Source organism: Varanus komodoensis, unplaced genomic scaffold (genome assembly GCF_004798865.1).
Source record: "Varanus komodoensis strain SLA01 unplaced genomic scaffold, ASM479886v1 scaffold55, whole genome shotgun sequence".
Classification (NCBI taxonomy): domain Eukaryota; kingdom Metazoa; phylum Chordata; class Lepidosauria; order Squamata; family Varanidae; genus Varanus; species Varanus komodoensis.
Genome location: NW_025336157.1, coordinates 2,344,340 through 2,364,667, shown reverse-complemented (window position 1 = coordinate 2,364,667; position 20,328 = coordinate 2,344,340). Strand labels below are relative to the sequence as shown.

At 47.4% G+C, this 20,328-nt stretch overlaps 1 protein-coding gene and 1 long non-coding RNA gene across 3 annotated transcripts in view; one reads left to right on the top strand and one right to left on the bottom strand.

Moving 5' to 3' along the window:
* Nucleotides 1-2,717, top strand: part of LOC123032594 — a 15,190-nt gene extending 12,473 nt beyond the window's left edge. The window contains exon 2 of the long non-coding RNA XR_006416505.1: nucleotides 2,612-2,717. This is a non-coding gene — a long non-coding RNA (uncharacterized LOC123032594). The remainder of the gene's footprint in view (nucleotides 1-2,611) is intronic.
* A 1,423-nt stretch (nucleotides 2,718-4,140) lies between these two features.
* Nucleotides 4,141-15,901, bottom strand: NAA40 (N-alpha-acetyltransferase 40, NatD catalytic subunit). 2 transcript variants are annotated; one of them, XM_044448796.1, is made up of 8 exons: nucleotides 15,718-15,901; nucleotides 12,769-12,864; nucleotides 12,472-12,524; nucleotides 12,135-12,230; nucleotides 11,341-11,499; nucleotides 10,299-10,382; nucleotides 9,210-9,287; nucleotides 4,141-7,770 (listed from the first exon to the last, which is right to left on the bottom strand). In XM_044448796.1, exons 1-8 carry the CDS (start codon nucleotides 15,721-15,723, stop codon nucleotides 7,629-7,631), a joined length of 714 nt encoding a protein of 237 aa, XP_044304731.1. In that variant the 5' UTR covers nucleotides 15,724-15,901; the 3' UTR covers nucleotides 4,141-7,628. The 2 variants fall into 2 exon arrangements, with proteins under 2 accessions (XP_044304731.1, XP_044304732.1); XM_044448797.1 differs by lacking the exon at nucleotides 12,472-12,524.
* Between the last annotated feature and the right edge of the window lie 4,427 nt (nucleotides 15,902-20,328).

The following is a 20,328-nucleotide window of genomic DNA, read 5'->3' as shown; positions in this document are numbered from 1 at the left end:
AATTGCCCTCTTTTCAGTGGAACTTTCACCCTAAATTAGGGTGAAAGTTCCACTGAAAAGAGGGCAATTTTTAAAAAGCCTCCCTTGAGTAGCTTTTTCTGCGCATCTCAACGTTTCTGCCCATTCTCAACACATTCCAACCATCAAAACCATGCCAGGGCACCTCGTTTCTCTAACCCTAACCCTACCCTGGGGCAACCCCTAACCCTAAATCAGGGTGAAAGTTCCACTGACAAGAGGGCGATTTTGAAAAAACCCCCCGAGTGGCTTTTTCTGCCCATCTCAACGTTTCTGCCCATTCTCAACACATTCCAACCTTCAATACCGAACTAGACAAATCTGGTAATTCTTACCAAGCCTCACTACATTTTTAAATCGCTTAACTATCCAATTCTTTGCATATGGTTTACAGATTTACGCGGAGCCAAAAGTCTTGTCAATTGTGTTGATGTGCAGCTGTTCTTCTGCCTGGTAATTGCTCTCCCAATCTGGAGTACCATTCCTTTTGATTGGGAGCATTGCATGTTTGCTGGGGGCTCCGTCTTGACTTTTCTCCGCCTTCCAACAAATGTGGATCAGCAAACAGGAGCGCTATGAAGCAGGGCGATCCATCATTCACAGTAAGTGCTTCTAAATGTTCTCTTCACGGCCTGCCCCCCTTTTCTGGCTGCTTCTCATTTCATGCTCTAGCTACCTTCTCTCCCCCCTAAATGTCACGGCTTACTTGTAGTATCAGCTCCTGACACAAGAGTCACTATTTTTCTTCCCCACGAAGACCAACAGTGAAGAAATGTTGCCTTAACTCAAAAGACCTGCAGAAGGCACCTTATATTTATGAGGATGTATCTGCATAGAGTGGATGCCACACTTCAGCCCCTCCAATATTCTTGTGCATGTCTTTTTAGATATTTGTTAAGATAATCCCACCCCAACGCCTATCATGAAACCTTAAATAAAAAGAAGACATTTTACGGAGAAGAAAACTCTCCTTCATGACTCATGTTAGTTCCAGGTCTCCTTGTCATGCCAAGGTGCCGTATGTTCCTTCCTGCAAGTTCATGGCCTGGCACATCCTGCCGTTCCACACACTCAGAAAATCCACCAGATCTCTTTCAGTTCAAGAAAGCGAAAGAAGGTTCCAGTCCCTATGGAGATGCAGTGAGGGCCAAGCCCAGAGCTGCAGGAAACCCCCCAGAGAGCTTCAACTAGGCAACATCGAAATGAATCACATACTCTGGGCACAGAGAACCTGCAGCCTTTGATCTCACCAGACCCACATTTGCACACCTACTTTCTCTTCTACTTCTAGCTTGTGCAAGTGCATCGCACAGAAAGGTAGGGCAGGGAAGGGGCGGCACAGAAAGCATAAGCGACGTGTAGCTGCCAAGTATGTACTTTTGATCCTGGCTTCGTCTGCAGCCCCGGCTTTTCTCTACCATGTGTCAACAACCTTTGCTTAGGGGAAAGGCTCTCCACCCACAGCTTATGGCAACCTCAGATGTGGAGAGAAGGGGAGTTTGTATTCAGATATTCATACAAGTGTATAGGAGAAGCATTTTTCCAGGGGCCAACGCCTGGGAACATCCGATAAAGGTTAGCTTTTTAATTCACCTGCACACTCATACACACTTAAAGGGCTGCAACAATTAAGTAGATTGACGAAAACTGTCCTTCCAGTTTAGCACTTTTTAAATACAAGTGCTTAGAAAAAAAGCAGATGGCAAATACCACCTTTATGCCTTCCCCCTTTCCCCTAAGAACAAGGCATTTCTCTGTATACTCATAGTATAGCAGGGATAGTCCCCTACGGTCACAGAAAGCATAATTCAGAAATGTTGCTTTCCTCCACATGCAGGCTTAGCCAATCAAAACACACATTTTCAACTGGGGTAACAGCCCTCATTCAAACGAGCCAGCCACGGGCCTCTTTCCCAGAAGGTGGATCATATCAGGACAGCGACGGGGCAAACACATAGATGGGATGAAGCTTTGACATCACATACCACCCCGCTTTTCTTCCCGGCCAAGCTGTGAAGCTACACCCAGTACACTGGTTTAAACCCCTTGCAAACAGTTTCAGAGAACCACCTGGGAAAAGGAAAACTGACATCTTTAAAGTGAAGATATTCTGGGAAACAACACCGTGGGTGAGCGACCCTGGCCAAATATCAAAAGCTGCATACAAGCTTTGAACCAAAAGCAGGGGAAACATTGGTGGAGTCACTATCAACATACTGTTTCAACTAGTCACAAACAGACAGACAAGCAAACAGATGGAGACTTCTTGACCTACCCCTGGCTTAATGCTCAATAAAAAGGAAAAAAAACCTAACTAAAAAGGCATAAGAGTTACAAAACACAAATTCCAGAATGCTTGGGGATATTGTTGTTGTTGTTAGTCGCGAAGTCGTGTCCGACCCATCGCGACCCCATGGACAACACTCCTCCAGGCCTTCCTGTCCTCCACCATCCCCCAGAGTCCACTCAGGCTCATGCCGACTGCTTCAGTGACCCCATCCAGCCCCCTCATCCTCTGCCGCCCCCTTCTTCTTTTGCCATCTACTGTTCCCAGCATTAGGCTCTTCTCCAGGGAGTCCTTCCTTCTCATTAGGTGGCCAAAGTATTTGAGTTTCATCTTCAGGATCTGGCCTTCTAAAGAGCAGTCAGGGTTGATCTCTAGGACTGACCAGTTGATCACCTTGCGGTCCAAGGGACTCGCAGGTGTCTCCTCCAGCACCACAGTTCAAAGGCCTCAATCCTTCGGCGCTCAGCCTTCCTTCTGGTCCAGCTTTCACAGCCATACATTGCAACCGGGAAAACCATAGCCTTGACTATACGCACTTTTGTTGGCAGGGTGATGTCTCTGCTTTTTAGTATGCTGTCTAGATTGGCCATAGCTTTCCTCCCAAGGAGTAAGCGTCTTTTAATATCTTGGCTGCAGTCCCCGTCTGCGGTGATCTTGGAGCCCAGGAAAATAAAATCTCTCACTACCTCCATTTCTTCCCCATCTATTTGCCAGGAAGTGAGAGGACCGGATGCCATGATCTTAGTTTTCTTAATGTTGGGTTTCAAGTGAACTTTTGCACTCTCCTCCTTCACCCGCATAAAGAGGCTCTTTAGTTCCACTTCGCTTTCTGCCATTAGAGTGGTATAATCTGCATATCTGAGGTTGTTGATATTTCTCCCAGCAATCTTAATTCCAACTGGAGATTCATCCAGCCCCGCCTTTCTCATGATGTGCTCTGCATATAAGTTAAATAGGCAGGGGGACAGTATACAGCCTTGCCGAACTCCTTTCTCAATTTTGAACCAATCAGTGGTTCCGTGTCCAGTTCTCACTGTTGCTTCTTGACCCGCATATAGGTTTCTCAAGAGAAAATTAGATGGTGTGGTACTCCCGTCTCTTCAAGAACTTGCCACAATTTGTTGTGATCCACACAATCGAAGGCTTTAGCATAGTCAATGAAGCAGAAGTAGATGTTTTTCTGGAACTCCCCAGCTTTCTCCATGATCCAGAGTATGTTGGCAATTTGATCTCTAGTTCCTCTGCCTCTTCGAAACCCTGCCTGTACTTCTGGTAGTTCTCAGTCCACATACTCCTGAAGACTGGCTTGTAGGATTTTGAGCATAACTTTGCTCACATGTGAAATGAGTGCAATGGTGCAGTAGTTTGAACATTCTTTGGCATTGCCCTTCTTGGGGATCGGAATGTAAACTGACCTTTTCCAATCCTGTGGCCACTGTTGAGTTTTCCAAATTTGCTGGCAGCTTGGGGATATAGTTCAATGCAAAATGCTATGCCATTATTACCCAACCTGCCATTATTACCCTTTAGCTCTTCAGATACACTGCACAGCAACTCCCATCATCCCCAGTTAGCATGGGGAGGGCGATTCTAAATTCTGCACAGACAGATCAGATTTACAGAATTTGCTGTTCTTCGTATGGAATTCAAAGTGTTTAACTGCAGAATATACATGATAAAGTTTGGGAAGGACTAGAAACCATTCTGATTGTTGAGCTAAGAACTATACCATGAAATTTCATTTTAAAACAAATCCCAAATTGCTTCCAATTATTTCAAGATAGGCAGAAAGCAGCACTACAAACACAACTGTACTTAATATACACACATCCTGGTAGAGATTGAACAAAGTGTTTATTTTCAACATACGAAGAAAAACATTGTTTTAAAAAGCCAGTTTGTTCCCTTTAATTCCAGTGAAAATCTTTGCTAAGAAATGTAAATACCTTAAATTTTGTTCTAAAAAATGAACAAAGCAAAAAGAAAACAAAAATAAAACAAAAATGCAAACCAGAGAGGGTAGATAAAGAACCCCCCCCCACAATACACAAATTGTATACAATGAGGAAGTATTACAACAAAATTATAAAGTACAAAGCATGCCAGAATATGGGGAGGGCAGGAATAAAAATACAGGTGAGTTCGCTATGCTAAGTCACCTTTTCTTGAGTTTTGGGGTAAGAAAGATCCATGTATAGAAATACAACAAGTCCAGAAGAAGGATAAATCAAATTGCTAGGCTGAAGGATACGTATTATGGGGAATACATGTCCAGATCATGCCTCAGAGCTGGAAACTTCAGAGACCTTCCTTACATTGCCAACAAAAACACAAAACCAGCCGCAACATTCCTGTCATAATACAGTATCAGGTTTATTTAAGAAGTCTCCTTATTAAAAGAATCCTACAATAATAGCAGAGTTGGAAGGGGCCAGAAGGCCATCGGGTCTGACGGGACACCAGGTTAAACCATCCCTCTCAGATGGCTGTCCAGTTGCATCTTGAATGTTTCTAGTGTGGGAGAGCCCATTACCTTCTGGGCTGCTTGGGTCCAAAAGGAATCTAGTGATCTCTTGAGAGCAAGAAGTGACCTGGTCGTGAGCCTCTTAAGTGGGGCCCCGTGGTTCCTATTCCTGGCAATGGGCCGTGCAGCAAGGTGTCGACCCCCATCTCCTCGGGAGAAAAAGTCAGTGGTCTGTAGCCGCCTTTCGCAACTTGGTGCCCTTCAGATGCATGGGCCTGCAACCCCAGCGGTCCTAGCCAGCATGGCCAAGACGGGCTGGGAATGATGGGAGCTGACATCCCACATCTCTGGAGAGCCCCAAGTTGAGGTCCACAGGTAGACTCTGAAAAAAGAAAGGCCTCTGGGGCGAGCGGATGCCCCATACAGAAGCAGACTCCCTTTGCTTCGGCTTGGCCCACGGGCAGCAGGAGCAGACCCGGATTAAGAAGCCCACACACACGAGGCAGGAGGCGGGCCTCCTGCTGGCCCTTCCTTGGACAGGGGTGTTCCTGGACTTAAAAGAATGTCCCACTGCAGTATGGTGGAAAATTCGACCCCCCCAGAGGCCCTTCCGATCATGGTCTGGAAGGTCTGGCCCAGAGGTGGGATCTGGACCCCCCAACCTGCCTTTCAAAGCAATACTATGTACCTGGAAGAGGCGCCAAATTTCCCAGAAGGCCACCCAACGCTTTTTAACCCACAGCTGCCATCGCCTAAGAAAAGAAGAGCTGGTCCCAGAAGTCTCTGGGATAATGCAGAGTGGTGCTTGCAAAGGGGTCTCCTGCATGGCATCTGAAGCTGACACCACTCCCCGAGCCTTTCCACGGTGGAAAGCCAGTAAGCGCTTTTATTTCCCAGAGGAAGATCTGTAAGCTGAGCCAGAGCAAGGGAGTTTCGACTGACCCCGTTTCTCACCTTGCTGCAGGCTTTCCCTCCCCCATCAATTTATGGCAGAGGAAAGACGGTGATGGGGGTGTAGGACAGGGAGCAGCACAATCTGAATCCAGGAACTTAAGAAGTGGGCAAAGCAGCCACGGCTCCTTAAAATCCCAAATAAAAAGCCATCCTTAGAAATATATTTAAAAAAACGGAGTCCAGACTTGTGGGACTCCAATTGAGTTGCCAAGGGAGAATAAAACTATATTTGCTATTTACTGAGAAGTAATTCAAACTACCAGGACCAGGATTATTTTTTAAAAAATGCTTTAGGCACTGGAAGGAGAAAGTATTGCAGGGGCGAGACTGGCTGGTGTGTAAGTTCAACCGCGGAAGAAGTGTGACAGCTGACAAAGAAGGACCCATTTTGTCCTCATTCAGCGGGAACAGCGAAGGCTGAGACACACCCTGAGATGGAATCATGGTCCTGAGGCTGCAGCTGGTGCAACAGGGATCGTCTGGGGAAGAGGCTGCCAGTGGCACCTCAAACTCGGCAAGACGGGCCTCCAGAAACATGACCTGGACTGGCAGCACCCAAGAGGCTGACAAGTTGCTGATTCTTTCTTTCAGACATCTTAGGAAGAGATGTAGGTGGAAAGGGCCTTGGTGGGTGAGGCAGAAGGTAGATTTGGACTGTCCGAATACCCACAAGCCCTCGTGCCAAGAGAAGAACGCAACCGGCCAGCAAGTAACAGACAGGGTTCTAAATTGCTTCAGTATGAAGAGTGTGGTTTTAATAGAAAGCTTGGTGAGCCCTGGGGCAAATATAAAGCCAAGGTTTAAAAAAATACAATTCATAATAAAAAGAAAAACCATACATGCATCCCACTAGCCTCATAATATACGGATCTAAGGACGCCATTGCGATGTGGCCTGCAGTGGCTACAGAGCACTCTGAGCAGAGTTCATGCGGTGTGAACTGACTCTCCCTCTTCAGCCGGGCCTTCCACGCACCAGAACAGCAAGTTCTGAGGGTCCGCTCTCGCCTGTGCGAGTGGCTCGCTCCAGGCCGAGTGTGGACACAGAGGGTTACCTGAGCAGCTTGCATGGGTCAACCTGTTAAAAGCCGTGAGGACGCAGACTTGGGGATCCCTTGGGAGCGAGCCGTTTGCATCAAGCTTTCCTGACATACACACAAGGGAAACGTCCCAGGGATCTTCATACGGATGCAGAACGTGTATGTCAGGTCCGGCTTCTCAAGTATGTATCGAGCACTCCCCTACCCCCATCCCTCTGCAAGAGGTCCCAACACACAACCAGGAGAAATCCAAACAGGATGGTCTCAGACAAGGTTTGCCCAGTGCCCCCACGCAGGGCATTATGTCCAGCTCGTTACGTGCGAGAGTTCTTGGGCAAAGCAGCTGTCCCAAGCATTGCAGTGATCCAGGAAGAGCGCAAGAAGGATGCATAGATCAAAGTGGATGGAGAAAGACCACACATCTGGACCTGCCACTCATTCATGCTTCTGGTACACTCACAGAAAGTCAGTTCTTCACCACCCTCTAGCCTGCACAGCGAGTTACTGCCGCCACTTGCTTCAGGCAGCAACTGTCTTTTTCACGGCGGAAATGTGAATTTTAGAGGGATGGGTGGAAAACAAGCCCGGCTGCCTGGATTCACACCTTCGGTTCACACAAGGCCACAGGTAAGCAGTATCTAGAACTAGGCCTGAGGACTAGGCTTGATTTCAGTTCCAGAACCTCCCATATGGAGGAAGATCTCTCATCCTGGGATTCAGGATGCGACAGAGGAGTCTGTTTTGTCCTGGATTGGGAGTGTGGCAAGAAATGGAAGGTGGGGGAGGATGAAGCAGGGGGAAATCAAGGAGAAAGGCAGGCTTACGTGGAGAGAGACCCGGATTCTTACGGAGCGCGATGGCCCGCCTCAGCGGCAGCAGCCTCCACAGTGGCCGCCCAGGTGAGCATGCTGGCCCTCACCAAATTTTGTTCTCCGGCTGAGGATTTCATAGGAGCAGTCGTCCCCACAGCAGCCAGACATGCTAGGGGAGGTATCGTCAATTTCAAACCTGCAAGGTCAGGAGAAGGAAAAGGGATAGGGTGTGCAGAGGGTCAGCTGGTGTTTCCTCGACGGGAGAAGTGCAGCCACATCCCAGAGAGCGCTGTTGTGCCAACGGGCTGCCAGCGGTCAGCTGGCTGCTCCGAGTGCCTGCGCACATGAGCACTTGAGGGCCCAGCAAAATCCGGAGAGCCAATTCACCTGCTATGAACAAGCTGAAATCTAATATTGCGCAGTTCACGCACGGCGTCTATTAAAATGTCTGTACCTATGCTTCCACCAACGAATCCTCTCTTGGCGTGACTAAGAATAGCAAGCACCAGCCCCTGCCCATGGTGTCTTCCGGACTGCGATTCCCAGAACCCCACGGCCAGGGGTTCTGAGGGTTCCAGCCCAACAAAATCTGGAAGGGGCCTGGGTGGGGAAGGCTGGGTTGAGCCTGCAGAAGTCACATAATCACCAAACAGGCCTCCATCCAATGCTCTACAGAAGAGTTGTGCCTCTACCAGTCTTCTGTGGTGCAGTCATGATGGGGCTTCCTTCAAGACACGTTCCGATGTTGTGGTGCGCACTGAGCAAACACTGATCCAGAGCCTCTGCATGTGTGTGTGGCAGATAAAGGGTCTGTCAGGGCTTGGAATGGGAAATAGCAGGCCTTACCAGGCTGCAGCACCCGCTGCACTGGGTACCTGTTCCACCTTGCTCTCCCACAAGGCAGGAGGAGCAGGCACAACCTCTGACGGCCAAGACGAGCATTCAAAGAGTCCGGGAGGTTCAGGGGCCAAACGACAAGCAAGCCTAGCACCAGCTGAAACGGCCAACCCACACACCGCTCCAGCCCAGGCGTGTAAGGAGGGAAAGGAAATACACACTTCTAGAAAGCTCCCACGGCAGAGAAAGTCCAGGCTTCCCAGCGGCCAGCTTGCTTTCTATGAGGAAGAAATCCGTTCTAACTGCACGGAGGAGCATCCTACCCCCGCAAGCCCTCGCCTGTCGAAACACAAGGCCGGCACAAGCCAAAGGGGACGCCAGCCCAACGCCCCCGTCATCGCATCACCCATCCCGAAAGTCTCCCCGGACAGCCAAACTCACTTCCCCCTCCTCAGACAGTTCCACTTCTTCTCGTAAAAATTAACTTGATGTACGGAGTGAGGAGGTACCAGGGCTTCTGGAGGCCCTGCAGCCCCACAGGACAGGCTGTATGTGCCCAGCAGGGGTAAAAGGGCAACCGTGTGTGAACCAGCCCTCCCTGGGCTGGCTAACATCAAGAGGGCCACTTCCAGCGGACGGGGCTGGGGCAGCCAAGGCTCCACTGCTGGGGCCTGCAGTGCTTAAATAAGCAAGCAGGTTAAGGTGAGCTCTCACCTGCCGGACAAGCCTTCCCCTCCCACCTCCCCAACCACCTCCTTTCCACCTCTTGATTTGGGAGACAAAAAGCCCAATTCTTACTGTAAAGCTTCTCTGAAGAACTGGTAGGCCCCGTGATTGTGTTTAAATACTGTTAACATGACTTTCTTCATCTGTGTGCTAAGAAAAGTCAGGGAGAGGCCAAAGTCAGCTTCGTAAACTGAAGATATGAAAAGAAAAGCTTGAAAACTTCCTGGCACTTCAAGCGTTTAGATTCTATTTTAATTCCATATGAAAAGGGACATGTATTATATACAAAGGGCACATATTCAGGATTGGCTGTTTTCCCTTTACATGTACCATACAATCACTGTTAGCACAGGATTTTACCCTGCAGAGTTTTAGCAATTTCAGCAAAGCACTAATTAAATAGTCAAAATGGAGTAAAAGAAATCTAAGTTTTGAAGCTCAGGCTGCTTCGGTGACAGCATAGCGAGCCAATAATAGGGCACTGTAAAGTTGGAAGCAATTATCTTGCATTTGTGTACACCTGTTGTGTGTTAATGAGCTTGTATTTTCTGGGAGTTTTTTGTTTTTGGTTTAAGAAGCTAATGACTAAAAAAAATGAAATTCAGAAATATGTCAGCAGTGCCCGGCGGAAGGTCAGAAACAGGCAACAGGAAGGACTACTGCTATGCAAGAATCCATCTCTCATTCCAAGATCGTCAGGAATTGTGGTCTGGTCCAGATGGAACATCTGAATTTATAAATACATACATGCCTCCAAAGTAAATATAATGTAATGCATAGAATGTAATATACAACTTGAGGCTGGGGTAGTTTTGGGGCTCTGAAGTGTGGTTAACGCTTGCATTCCTATTTCATAAGTGAAACGTTGTAGAAACAGCTAAGTCACCTATTAAATACATGTTGTGAGGCAACCCAAGTGGTGCAGAGAGACCAGAAGGGTGAGGCCCAGGTGTTTGTATCTGTAAAAAAGAATGACAGAGGAAATCCACTAATGGGCATTCTTATAGCTACATTTTCACTGAATGTGAGGCGTGCGTTCACATTTAAACCTGAGAGCAAGCCTTGTCCACATCCAGAGTCTGCTCCAAATGGGCAGGGGTTGGGGCGATGGGCTGAGAGAGAGGGGCCTACACTCCGGAGGAGGATGGGTGCTGCACTTACCCATTTGCCACAAGCTGCAGTATCTGTATGAGAAACTTGCCCAGACCTTTCCGTCTCACTTTGCTTTCCAGCTGTACTTCGTAGCTAGTAGAGAGTGGGGAGAAGAGAAGGATTAATACCAACATACACACAGCTCAAGCACCTCCCACACTTGACGTTTTGCTTGAGAGGGAAAGATCCCCAGCTTGGGTACCTTCCTAACTCAAGTGACTGGGTTCACAGGACACAGCAACCTCGAGTGGGAAACGAGCCACGGCGGGCTGTCATGTCTTGGGAAGCTGGACTGGTTTCCACAGGGTGGCTTTTTGGAGGGCAACAAGCCACACCGCCAGTCCAGGTGTTGTTAGGCCCCGGAATGGGTTGCCGTGCTGCCTGAACACAAGCGAAGGGCCTCGCTGTGGGTCTAGGGATGCAGCAGGCAGAACTGAGAGGAGGCCCCTTGCTGCTCTTGCTGAACTCACCCGGGCCCTCGGCAGCGGCAGCTCCTCCGCCAAGTGGCCAAGCAGCTCAAGCGGCACTTTCACTAGCTTGCCTCTCTTTTTTTGCACTGCAAGGAGTGTCGCATGACTTGCGCAACTATACCTGCAGTGTGAAACCTGCTCCTAGGGAGGGCCCACTGCCAAAGCAGAAACCACCCACAAACAGTGACAGAGCCAGGCTTGAAATTGATTTCTCTGACAGCTGTCAAACAGCAACTTTCCAAGTAAAGCCTCTCTCTTTGTTTGAGAGCTTCGGCCATTTAGAAATAAACCAACTAAGAATAAAATAGAAGAAAGTTCTGGTGGTTTTTGTTTTTTGTTCCGCAAGTCACAGAATGCTGAGTATTTGGGGGCAGAGGAGGAATGGAATCTGGCTCTGCTGACTGGCACGCTGCACAGAAGCACTACACACGCCAGAATTTTGTTTCTGGGACAACGCGTGTGCTGTCCCGCTCAGCGAGCGTCCACTAGGCAGTCCTGAATGCGGGGCTCTGTGGCACTCCTGTTTCTCCGTCCAAACCACGCAGGGGGGAGACATTAGTATGCAAAGCGGGACGACATACCAATAAAGGACCTCGTCACCGCATTCCACATCGAAGCGGAAGTGTGAGAAAGCCACGGGAAGGGAGCCCTCTTCCACAGCGATTAGGTACCAAGCACGGTCATCTGACATCTCGTCTCGTTTCTCCCGGTCTTTCCAGCCCCATTCGCTCTGCTCGTACCTTTGGAGGGGAAGAAAGTAGGAGGGGAAGGAGAGGATGGCAGCTTTGCAACCCTTCTCTTTCAGGTCATCAGACTGGAGATAATATTCATCATATTAAGTGGCCAAGGAGAAGCAGGGAATTGCTGGCTGCAGGTTTGCAACCCTTTCCCCTTCTCCACTTGGGCTACAAGTAGCCCCTCTTGATGACTGAACTCAAAGCCAGGCCCAACTATCTAGCTGTTAGAGAGACGAGAAACCTATTTTGGGTGTCTTGCACTTATAACACAGACATGGCACCTTCTGCAGAGCTCTGCTGACTGTCCTGTGTATTGTTTCCCCTCTCAAGAAAGTTATGAAAAGCAACTCAGCTGCTCTACTGGAAAACTGCAGGATATGCTGAAGCAGATTATATCAAGTTGCATGAACAGTTCATCTAACTCAGCTCTGGCTGCACTGACGGGCAGTGGTTATTCAAGGACTCTCAGACAGATCTTCTTTCCTAGCACCACCTGAACTGGAGATGCCATGGGCTGAAGCGGCAATTTGCTCTGTGCAAAAGCAGGTGCTCTATTATTCGGGGGGGGGGGTGAACTCCTGCTCGTGCCCATCTCCAAAACTGCCTCCCACTCCCCCTGAGTTCCCCTCGGGTCTTACAAGGTCTGCATGTTCGTTTTGGTGAGTTCAAAAGCCCAGTCGAGTGTGGCTGTGTCCAAGCTGGAGACTCGTTTACACTCAATGGAGACATTTAATCTGTAGCAAAACAAAACAGGAGGGAACGAGAGGGGATCAGGACTGGATATGATGGGAAAAGCGTTGCTTGGTGCTTGAATCCCTGATCTGTGAGGCTGGCGATTCCAGGCACGATTTATACTGGGGAGCGGCCAGCCAAGGAAGATACGGAAGGTTGTTCTTGTGAGCTCAGGAGTCAGGGCTGGGTTAGGGAGATCTGGGTTTAAATCCGTTTGGCTTCTGAGAAAAGCATAGAACTCACCCATTCCTGTCATATTTCTTGAACACTGGAAAGGCTTCCAAGGGATCTCCAAGCTATAGAAAGAAAGACAGTCGCTAGAGAAAGGAGAATGATTCTTAAAATCATCACATGTGTCATTTATATCTTCACAGCCACCTTATGAGGTAGTACATGCAATGACTGGGTTTGGGCTATCCAATGAACTTCCTGGTTGAGTGGGCTTTCGAACCCGAGTTTTCTCAGTCCTAATGCACAATTCTAACTGCTATACCAGGCCAGCTCTCCGAGAAGCCGAGGAGAGAAGAAAACAAGGCTCACTTTATTGGCAGCTTCCACCTTGGCACAGACGGCATCCATGGCTGCCCGCTCCTCCAATCGCTTCTGTTTCTTCTCCTTGCCTTTACTTGACTTCCTCTAAAACAAGAAGGACTGAGCTGTTGAAACAAGGCACCTCTCCCAGGAACAACCTGGAACGAAGCTCAATGGCATTGCCACATTGCAGGTTTGCGCTCTCCCATGAACTACCTATCCCAGTAAGCACTGCTTTATGTTGGATATGGTAGGATCTGTATGCTCCAATCTTTTCTCTATTAAGGCAACGTGGCTAAGTAAAATAGACAGACAAGGCGACCTGGCCCGGCAATCCCACCACTTTATCAAACAAACCTTTTGTGGAGTCAGCCAATTAAAGCTTGCAGGGATAAAGTTGTGAATGAACCACTGGCAACACCCATCATTTCATGAGAATGATCAGAGTTGTGATCCAACATCTGGAGGATATTAGGTCAGGAAAGGCCATCTAACAATATTTCCTGTAATGAGATTTCTCCCGCCTATGAAACTTTTAAAAGTGTGTAATGCAGCCTGGAGCACAACAGGGAATCAAGCCCTGGAAGAACAGAATGCAGGCTTCCCACTTAAGGAAACAGTATTTGAAACTTGGCCAGTGTTTTCCACCTTCACTGCAGTGAGCCAACAAAAATCTGACTTGGAACTACTGCCATTAAAAGGGGAAAAAAGACTTGCTTCTGAAGTACTGTAAAGTTTTGCCAGGCTGGTGAGTCAGTGAATACCAGTGGTTCTGAGCCAAAAAATGCACTTAACCTCAGCACAACCCTTCCACCCCCACTAAAGTTCAAACAAGGACACCCCCCCCCCAAAAAAAAAAACACAATGTGTGGCTAGCTGGGAAGTTAGTTCACCACAGAGGAAGTGGGGCAGGAAGGCTGCCAGTCAGAACCTGCAGCCCCGTCCCTTTGCCTCCCACCCCAAATTAGAATATAGATTGTGTATATCTTTGGGCTTAACATGCATGCATATACACGTTTCTATATAAAAGAGCCTTTGCATGTAGAAAGATGGTTATTCCATCTTGCATGGAGGAGTGGGTGATTAACTAACTCTCCTTCACCTATTACAGCCTTGCAAAGTAAATACGCAAAAGAGATACTAGTCTTATGCAAGGAAAGTAATGATAGCAAACTTGAGCTATGACAATTTTCAGGCCAGGCCTTCTGTATCTTTAAGAGGCAAGTCGGATTAACAGAATTTTAGCCACTGTAGCTTCTCTTGCCCCTGCTGCAAAGAATGTACCTGTCCAAGCCTGGCATGCAAAAAAGCTGATTTTTGACTCCTAACAAATATAATCATACTAATGGTATGCTGGTATCCTGCCTCCAGCCCCCGCACTCAAATCCCTTGGTTCTGAGTTCCAGCTTTCAGCATCTATCCCAAAAGGAACATTCCCAAGAGCAAGGCAGAGACACCAAAGCCTCAAGTACAATGGTTGCTTTGACATGCATCTGTGCCAATTACAGGCTCTCAAGGTGCCATCTGGATCCACAAAGCCTGTGAGAGGGACATCCAGGTGTAAGAAGAATCCCAGTTCAAAAAGATGCTAATTGTATTAGCAAAGCTTTCTCTAGATATTCGCATGGGGGGGAAAGGGTGCTCTTTATTTGTTATGGTAATTATGTAAGGTAATAAAACACTCTCATTACTTGTTACTTTTTACATGTAAAGCCTCCTCTAAATAGGAATTAAGCTTTTTATAAGGACAGTCTTCAGAAGAAGTTCAACTACCTACTGATTCCCTATTTTCTTCACCTCAATTCTCCTCCTATATTATTTATTTACTTATTTTATACTGATAATTTTAATTTTATATTATTATGTCCGTAACTCAGTGTATTTTTTGTATTTTTGTATTTAATGGTAATTTATTATGTTCCATTGTATTTCAATGTATTTTATTGTGTTGTAAGCCGCCCCGAGGCTTCGGCAAGGGGCGGCATAGAAATGTAATAATAATAATAATAATAATAATAATAATAATAATAATAATAATAATAATCCATTCTACCCTCTCTCTAATCCCTGCATCCCCTACCTGTTTTTCTCAAATCCCATATATCCCGGTTTTAGCACAGACACTAGTCACAATCCCTTTTCGCATCCTTCCAGTTTCATGCTAGATCCCCCCCACCCCACAATTCAAATCGCTCACAGCCTAACCCCAGATCTTTCCCGTCATGACATCTTTTTCACCCTCCCTCTAACAATCCCTTCACCATCCATTTCATCCTCATTTCCCCCACATAATACAAGTTCCCAAAACTCACTTGTGTTCTTCCAAACTTTCGCTGCCGCTATATTCACTCTGACCTCCCCCCATTCTGCCTCTAGATTTAATAATCATATAAAGCACCATTGCACAGTTACTAACCTTAACATTAGCCACATCGGAGTCCTCCCACCCCGTTTCACCACCCCTATTTTAAATATGGACCCACAAAGTATGCAACTCTTCCTCTCCCTGCACAGTTATCTTCATATACCACAAGAATCCTCCATCCTTAATTGCTGCCTTCCCAAATTTCCTTCTTCCCCATAGCAACCACTCCCCCCCCCCACCAACTTGACTTTGGGGCCACATTAACCCAAACGACCCCCTACCACACACAACTCCATTTCAGCCCTATTATTATGAATACGGCCTCCAGCTTCCCCCCATTTATTACTCTTCCCCCAAAATTAAACTTTCCACTCACCCACATGACCTCTAAGCCCTCCCCACCTCACCCCCAGCACTCCCCTTTTCCTTATTAACGCCCCCCCAGCACTGACACGCAACTCCCCTCTTATTTTCCTTTCTGAAGTAGGAAACTTTCCCCTCCCCGCAAAATATCCCCCTCCTGGTTTCAGCCCCACCAAAACGGCCCCCTCGTTCCCCACCCCCTTTCCTCCACCCGCCTAGGCCTTACTCACTCCCATGGTGATGACGATCGCGAGCCCCCCCCACAGTCGCCTCAGAAATCCTCAAAGCGGGGGGGTCGAAAGGGGGGCGAATCGAGAAAGTGTGTGCCCACTGCGCCTGCGCAGGGCCCCAAACGGCGGGGAAGAAAAGGACAACCAAACCGCACCTGACGCACAAGCGTGGAGGTGGGAGACCTCTAAAGGAGAGCGGGGAGGGGCGGGACAGCGCATGCGCGGCGCCAGGTGTGGGCATGGTTGAGGGCGGAAGGCAGGGAAACGAGGTTTCTGAGGCGCGTGCGCCGATGCGGAAAATGGGCGGTGGCTTCGATTGAGAGGGCGGGGATGGGAAGAGGGGAGGCGAAGGGGTGGGAACGGGGAGAAAGGGAGGGAAAAGGGCGGGAAAGTGCGGAGATGTTTTTTTTAAACCACGGGAGGGGGAGCGCGCGCGTGCGCGCCGCGGTGCTCTGATTGGTCTCGGCATCCGTGGTCCTGCAACGGCCGCTGGTCTCGCACTTGGGGAGGACAGTTGCCGGGGGCGGGGCCGGGGGGGGAATTTCCTTGGCGCTGATTGGCTGATTTCCTTGGGCTCGAGCGAGGGACCTCAATGAGGGAGGCTGCATGTTATGGCCTCTGTCTTGCCCTCCTTTCCGTGAAACCTGAATTGAAACGCAAACTTTTAATGCACAGGCGCTTTGATGCTGCTGCAGGAGGCCTTGCAATAAATAAATGAATGAATAAATAAATGAATGAATGAATAAATAAATAAATAAATATAAAGAACAGTTGGCAGATTAATCTAGAATGTACCACTTTTAAATACTTGTATTGCACTTTTCCAGCATGTGTTCCAAGTGACTTAGTTATTTACTAAAGTGCTGCCCCACAGCCCATTGGACGGTTTACAGACTCCCTTAAAAACATAATAAAAATAGAAGCAAGTTTAAAACAGCCAAAGATAGGCAATAACAAGGAATAACAAAATATAAGAGATAAGGGAAAAAATAAACCACATGTATAAAAATAGTACCGAGACATTTCAGGAGAATCATTCATAGGTAGAAATGAGGGGCTTGTCAGCCAAAACTAGGCCACCCCTGAGCTTCACAGAAGTCTCATTTGACATGCATCATGATCTTTATAAGACTCAAATGATATTTGCAAAGTACGCTCTTGCAAATATTCACACCACCATTTAATTGTTTCTACCTACTGGAGGTGGTGAGCCCCTAAAAAGACAGTTGAATGATTTCCCCCCTGGAAGCAGAGAACAGGGGCATCTTTCTATTTGGAAAGAAGAACTGAAGAAGAAATTAAATAGAGCAGTCTGGCCCAGATACTTTTTACATGAAGGGGAAACCGAGTGCCTCGCATAAATATTAATATTTGTGCTTGGGCTCTTTCTCATGCTCGTTTAATGGTTCACATAGAATTGATCGGCGGGAGACTCAGGACAGGCCAGATAAAGCACCATATAATTCATTTATGAACTTCCCCGCTACAAGATCTGCTGACGGCTGCTGGGTCAGAGAAGGCAATTGGCTTTGTGTCCCAGGAGCATCTTGTTGACCATTTTGGAAGCCTAATGCTCGGTCAAACAGGCCTTTTGTCTGATCCAACAGGACAGATTCTTCCTATGTTCTTTGAAATAAGGTGTACATTTCCTGCGTAGAGCAGGGGCAGCGATTACATCAGCCTTGTCCAGTTGTTTTGGAATACAACTCCCATCATCCCCAGTCAGTGGCTATAGGGCATGTCTGGCTCTTCTGGGAAAGGGTTATTGTAGCCAGAGACTTCCAGGAGGTTCCAGATCAGGGAAGGCTGGACTAGATGATCTCTTAAGTCCCCTTCAGGTTATCTATTGGATCCAAAACGCTGTCTTGATCTTGTATTTTCTGGCTGAAAGCTGAAGCTTGCCATTTTTGCCCAGCTTAGGATTAAGTTTCCAGCTTTTGAGACTGAATTTTTATTTTCAAGTTTAAAATTTCCTTGTATATTTAAGAATCTGCTGCACTTGAAGAGACTTGTTTGCCAGATTAAGAGATCCTTGGGCAGCAGAAGACACCTTTGGAAATGTGTGGCAGGGATGTGATTTCCATGCAGTTGCACTGATGTGCCCGATTAAGCAGTGTCAAATGCTTTTATACATTTATTTTCATTTCAGAGAGTTGGTACAAAATATTACTAAGAGACACGCCAAGAAACACCATGTTCAAATTCTGCCTTAGCCATGAAAGTGGCCTTAGGTTCACTATAGCCTCTTAGCCTGCCTCCCTCCACCTGAATTGTGGGTTGTTGTGTTGTGTGAACCCTGCCGTGGTTTCTTAACCATGAAGAACCCCTCCAAAGAACCCATGGTTTGTTGATGGGTATGTTCCCAGTTAACAAACCACAGTTTGTTGGCATGGCTGGGTTCACACAACACAACCACCCACGATTTAGTGACAATCCAAAGTCTGGGTGGTTTTGTGTTGTACGAACTGCTTTGAATAGTCTTAGCATGGTTATTGTGTTTTGCATTTGGGACAAAATAAGATTTTAAATTGCCCCTCCACCATATTACAAGCCAGAATAGGCGATAGGGTTAGGCGAAAGAGTTAGGGATGTAGTCAACATAGACCAACTCTCCTTTTTTCTGCCGGCTTTCGGGGCACAGTTCTGCAGCCTGTTTTCTATTCTGGTCACTTCCCAATTTCATCTTCTCTGCTCTGAGTTTCCTCATCACCTGCAGCTGCTCTGACACGTAAAATATTTTCCTGGCTCTTCCCAATCTGCTGCTAAAGCAGATAAGCCAATGAAAGCAGCGGCAAGGTGGGGACGCTTGTGGCAGGTTAAGATCAGGTCTAGAGCAGGACTTAACTTGAGCTGAGACTTGGCAGAGGCATGTGGGGCTTCAGCTCTGGAAAGGGTGGGAGGTTTTGAACCTGGGCAGAGTACTCATCACAACAGGATAACCACAACCACACAAATACATCTGGAATCGCAGGTAAGGTTCTTCTTGGCAGATTTGTGCTCCTGTTTTGTAAAGTTTAAACCTTGAAGAATAAATGCAGCCACAACGAGCTGGGTCTGGTGCATCTGAAAAATGTTCGGTTCCAGATACTCCTTAGAGCCCCACATAACGGGCACCCCAGCCGTGGTGCCCTAGATATGCAAAAATATTGATGTGACAAGTACACACGAATTTCTCCGGTGGACTTTGGGGTCAGGCCCCGATGGCTGAGGACTTTTGCTCTCTGCAACCTGTCTTGAGGCAGCCTGGACTTCTGTCTCATCTCAGGAGAAAGGTCTGGTTTTGACCTCCCGTCGGTCTCTTTTTGACCTCCATCCATCCATCCATCCATCCATCCAGGGCTGCTCGGCAAAGTTTTCTGAATATGTGAGCGTGAGGAGAGGAGACCGCATTGGTTGCGGGGGGGGGGGGGGGGAATCGGAAGGATGCTGGCAGAGAGGGTACGGAGGGGCTCGCTTTGTGCCTGATTTGTTCTTTCATCATCAAACAACAAATTGATCCTGGAGCATCTCGCTGGTGAGGAGAAGCTTTTACTTTGAAACACAAAGGCAGAAAGGCTTTGGATCTTTATTCCCCCCATCCATGCAATCCCTACAGATGCTCATTCCGACTGCAGTAGCTGGAGGGGACGGCTGCTTTGCCCGAGGCCGCAATCCACAGCACCACACTTAAGCTTCGTCTTAGTGCAGCGTTAAAACTGTTTTTAGTGCAGAAAAATATGTTGGTTTTGACCTGGGGGGCGGTGCTGCCTCATCATAATGCTTCCGACATTTACATAGCACATTTCAAATATTCAAAGAGTTTGACACAACCTTAGTAAATCTAACAACAGCCCTTTAAAGTTAGACCAGTATTATTCTCCCCAAGGTCCATGTGGGGAGCAGAAGTGGACAGAGCTGTAGCTTGCCTAATAAGGCCACGCAGGACACAATCCTATGACTGTTTAGATTGGAAAAATACCCTATAGCTCCCAGCATGCCCCTTGCTGACTGGAGAGGGTTGGGAGCTATAGAACCTGTTTCCTGTTGAAACTTTCATGGGATTGCACCCTTAGTGTGCTCACAGCAGAGGTGAGATTTGATCTAGAAATAGTCCAGCTCACTGCCTGGATACAATAATTGCTTTGCCAACTCTTTAATCTACAGAATTTCAGCATATTCTCAGTTGCTTTCCCACCTCAGACCTGATCTGTGGTCTTTTTTTTTTTTTTTTGGTCTTGCATCAACAGCCCATCTAACGTGGCCCTGAAAAGTCAGGGCTACTGACTCTTGCAGACTCTTCCTTTTAAAGCAGCTAATTAATTTCTTTCACTTGAAATGTTCTTGCAATTTTTTGTAGTTTGACCTTATTCTATCTTGCAATTACAGAACTAAAAACAAAGTTAGTGTGCCGTTCTGTGAATTAATGCTCAAACACCGTCCAGAGAACAAGAACTGTTTAATTTTAATTTAGGGAGATTTTAGCTTAGCATGTTAAAGGTAAAAAGTCCCTAGTTCAAGGAGAATCAAAAAAGGACATGCTTCTGCCTAAAGGTATATTAGGCCTTGTCCATTGCAATCAATATGTTTTTAAATTGAGAAAATACTGCTCAATTTAGCGCTCTATAGAACCAC

Bases quoted from the DNA above. Each gene is read 5' to 3' on its own strand.
- NAA40 (XM_044448796.1), bottom strand. The intron at 12,525-12,768 runs GTGAGCCTTGTT...TTCTTTCTATAG, and splicing joins AGGTGGAAGCTGCCAATAAA to CTTGGAGATCCCTTGGAAGC. The intron at 10,383-11,340 runs GTATGTCGTCCC...ACTCTCTACTAG, and splicing joins GGTGACGAGGTCCTTTATTG to CTACGAAGTACAGCTGGAAA.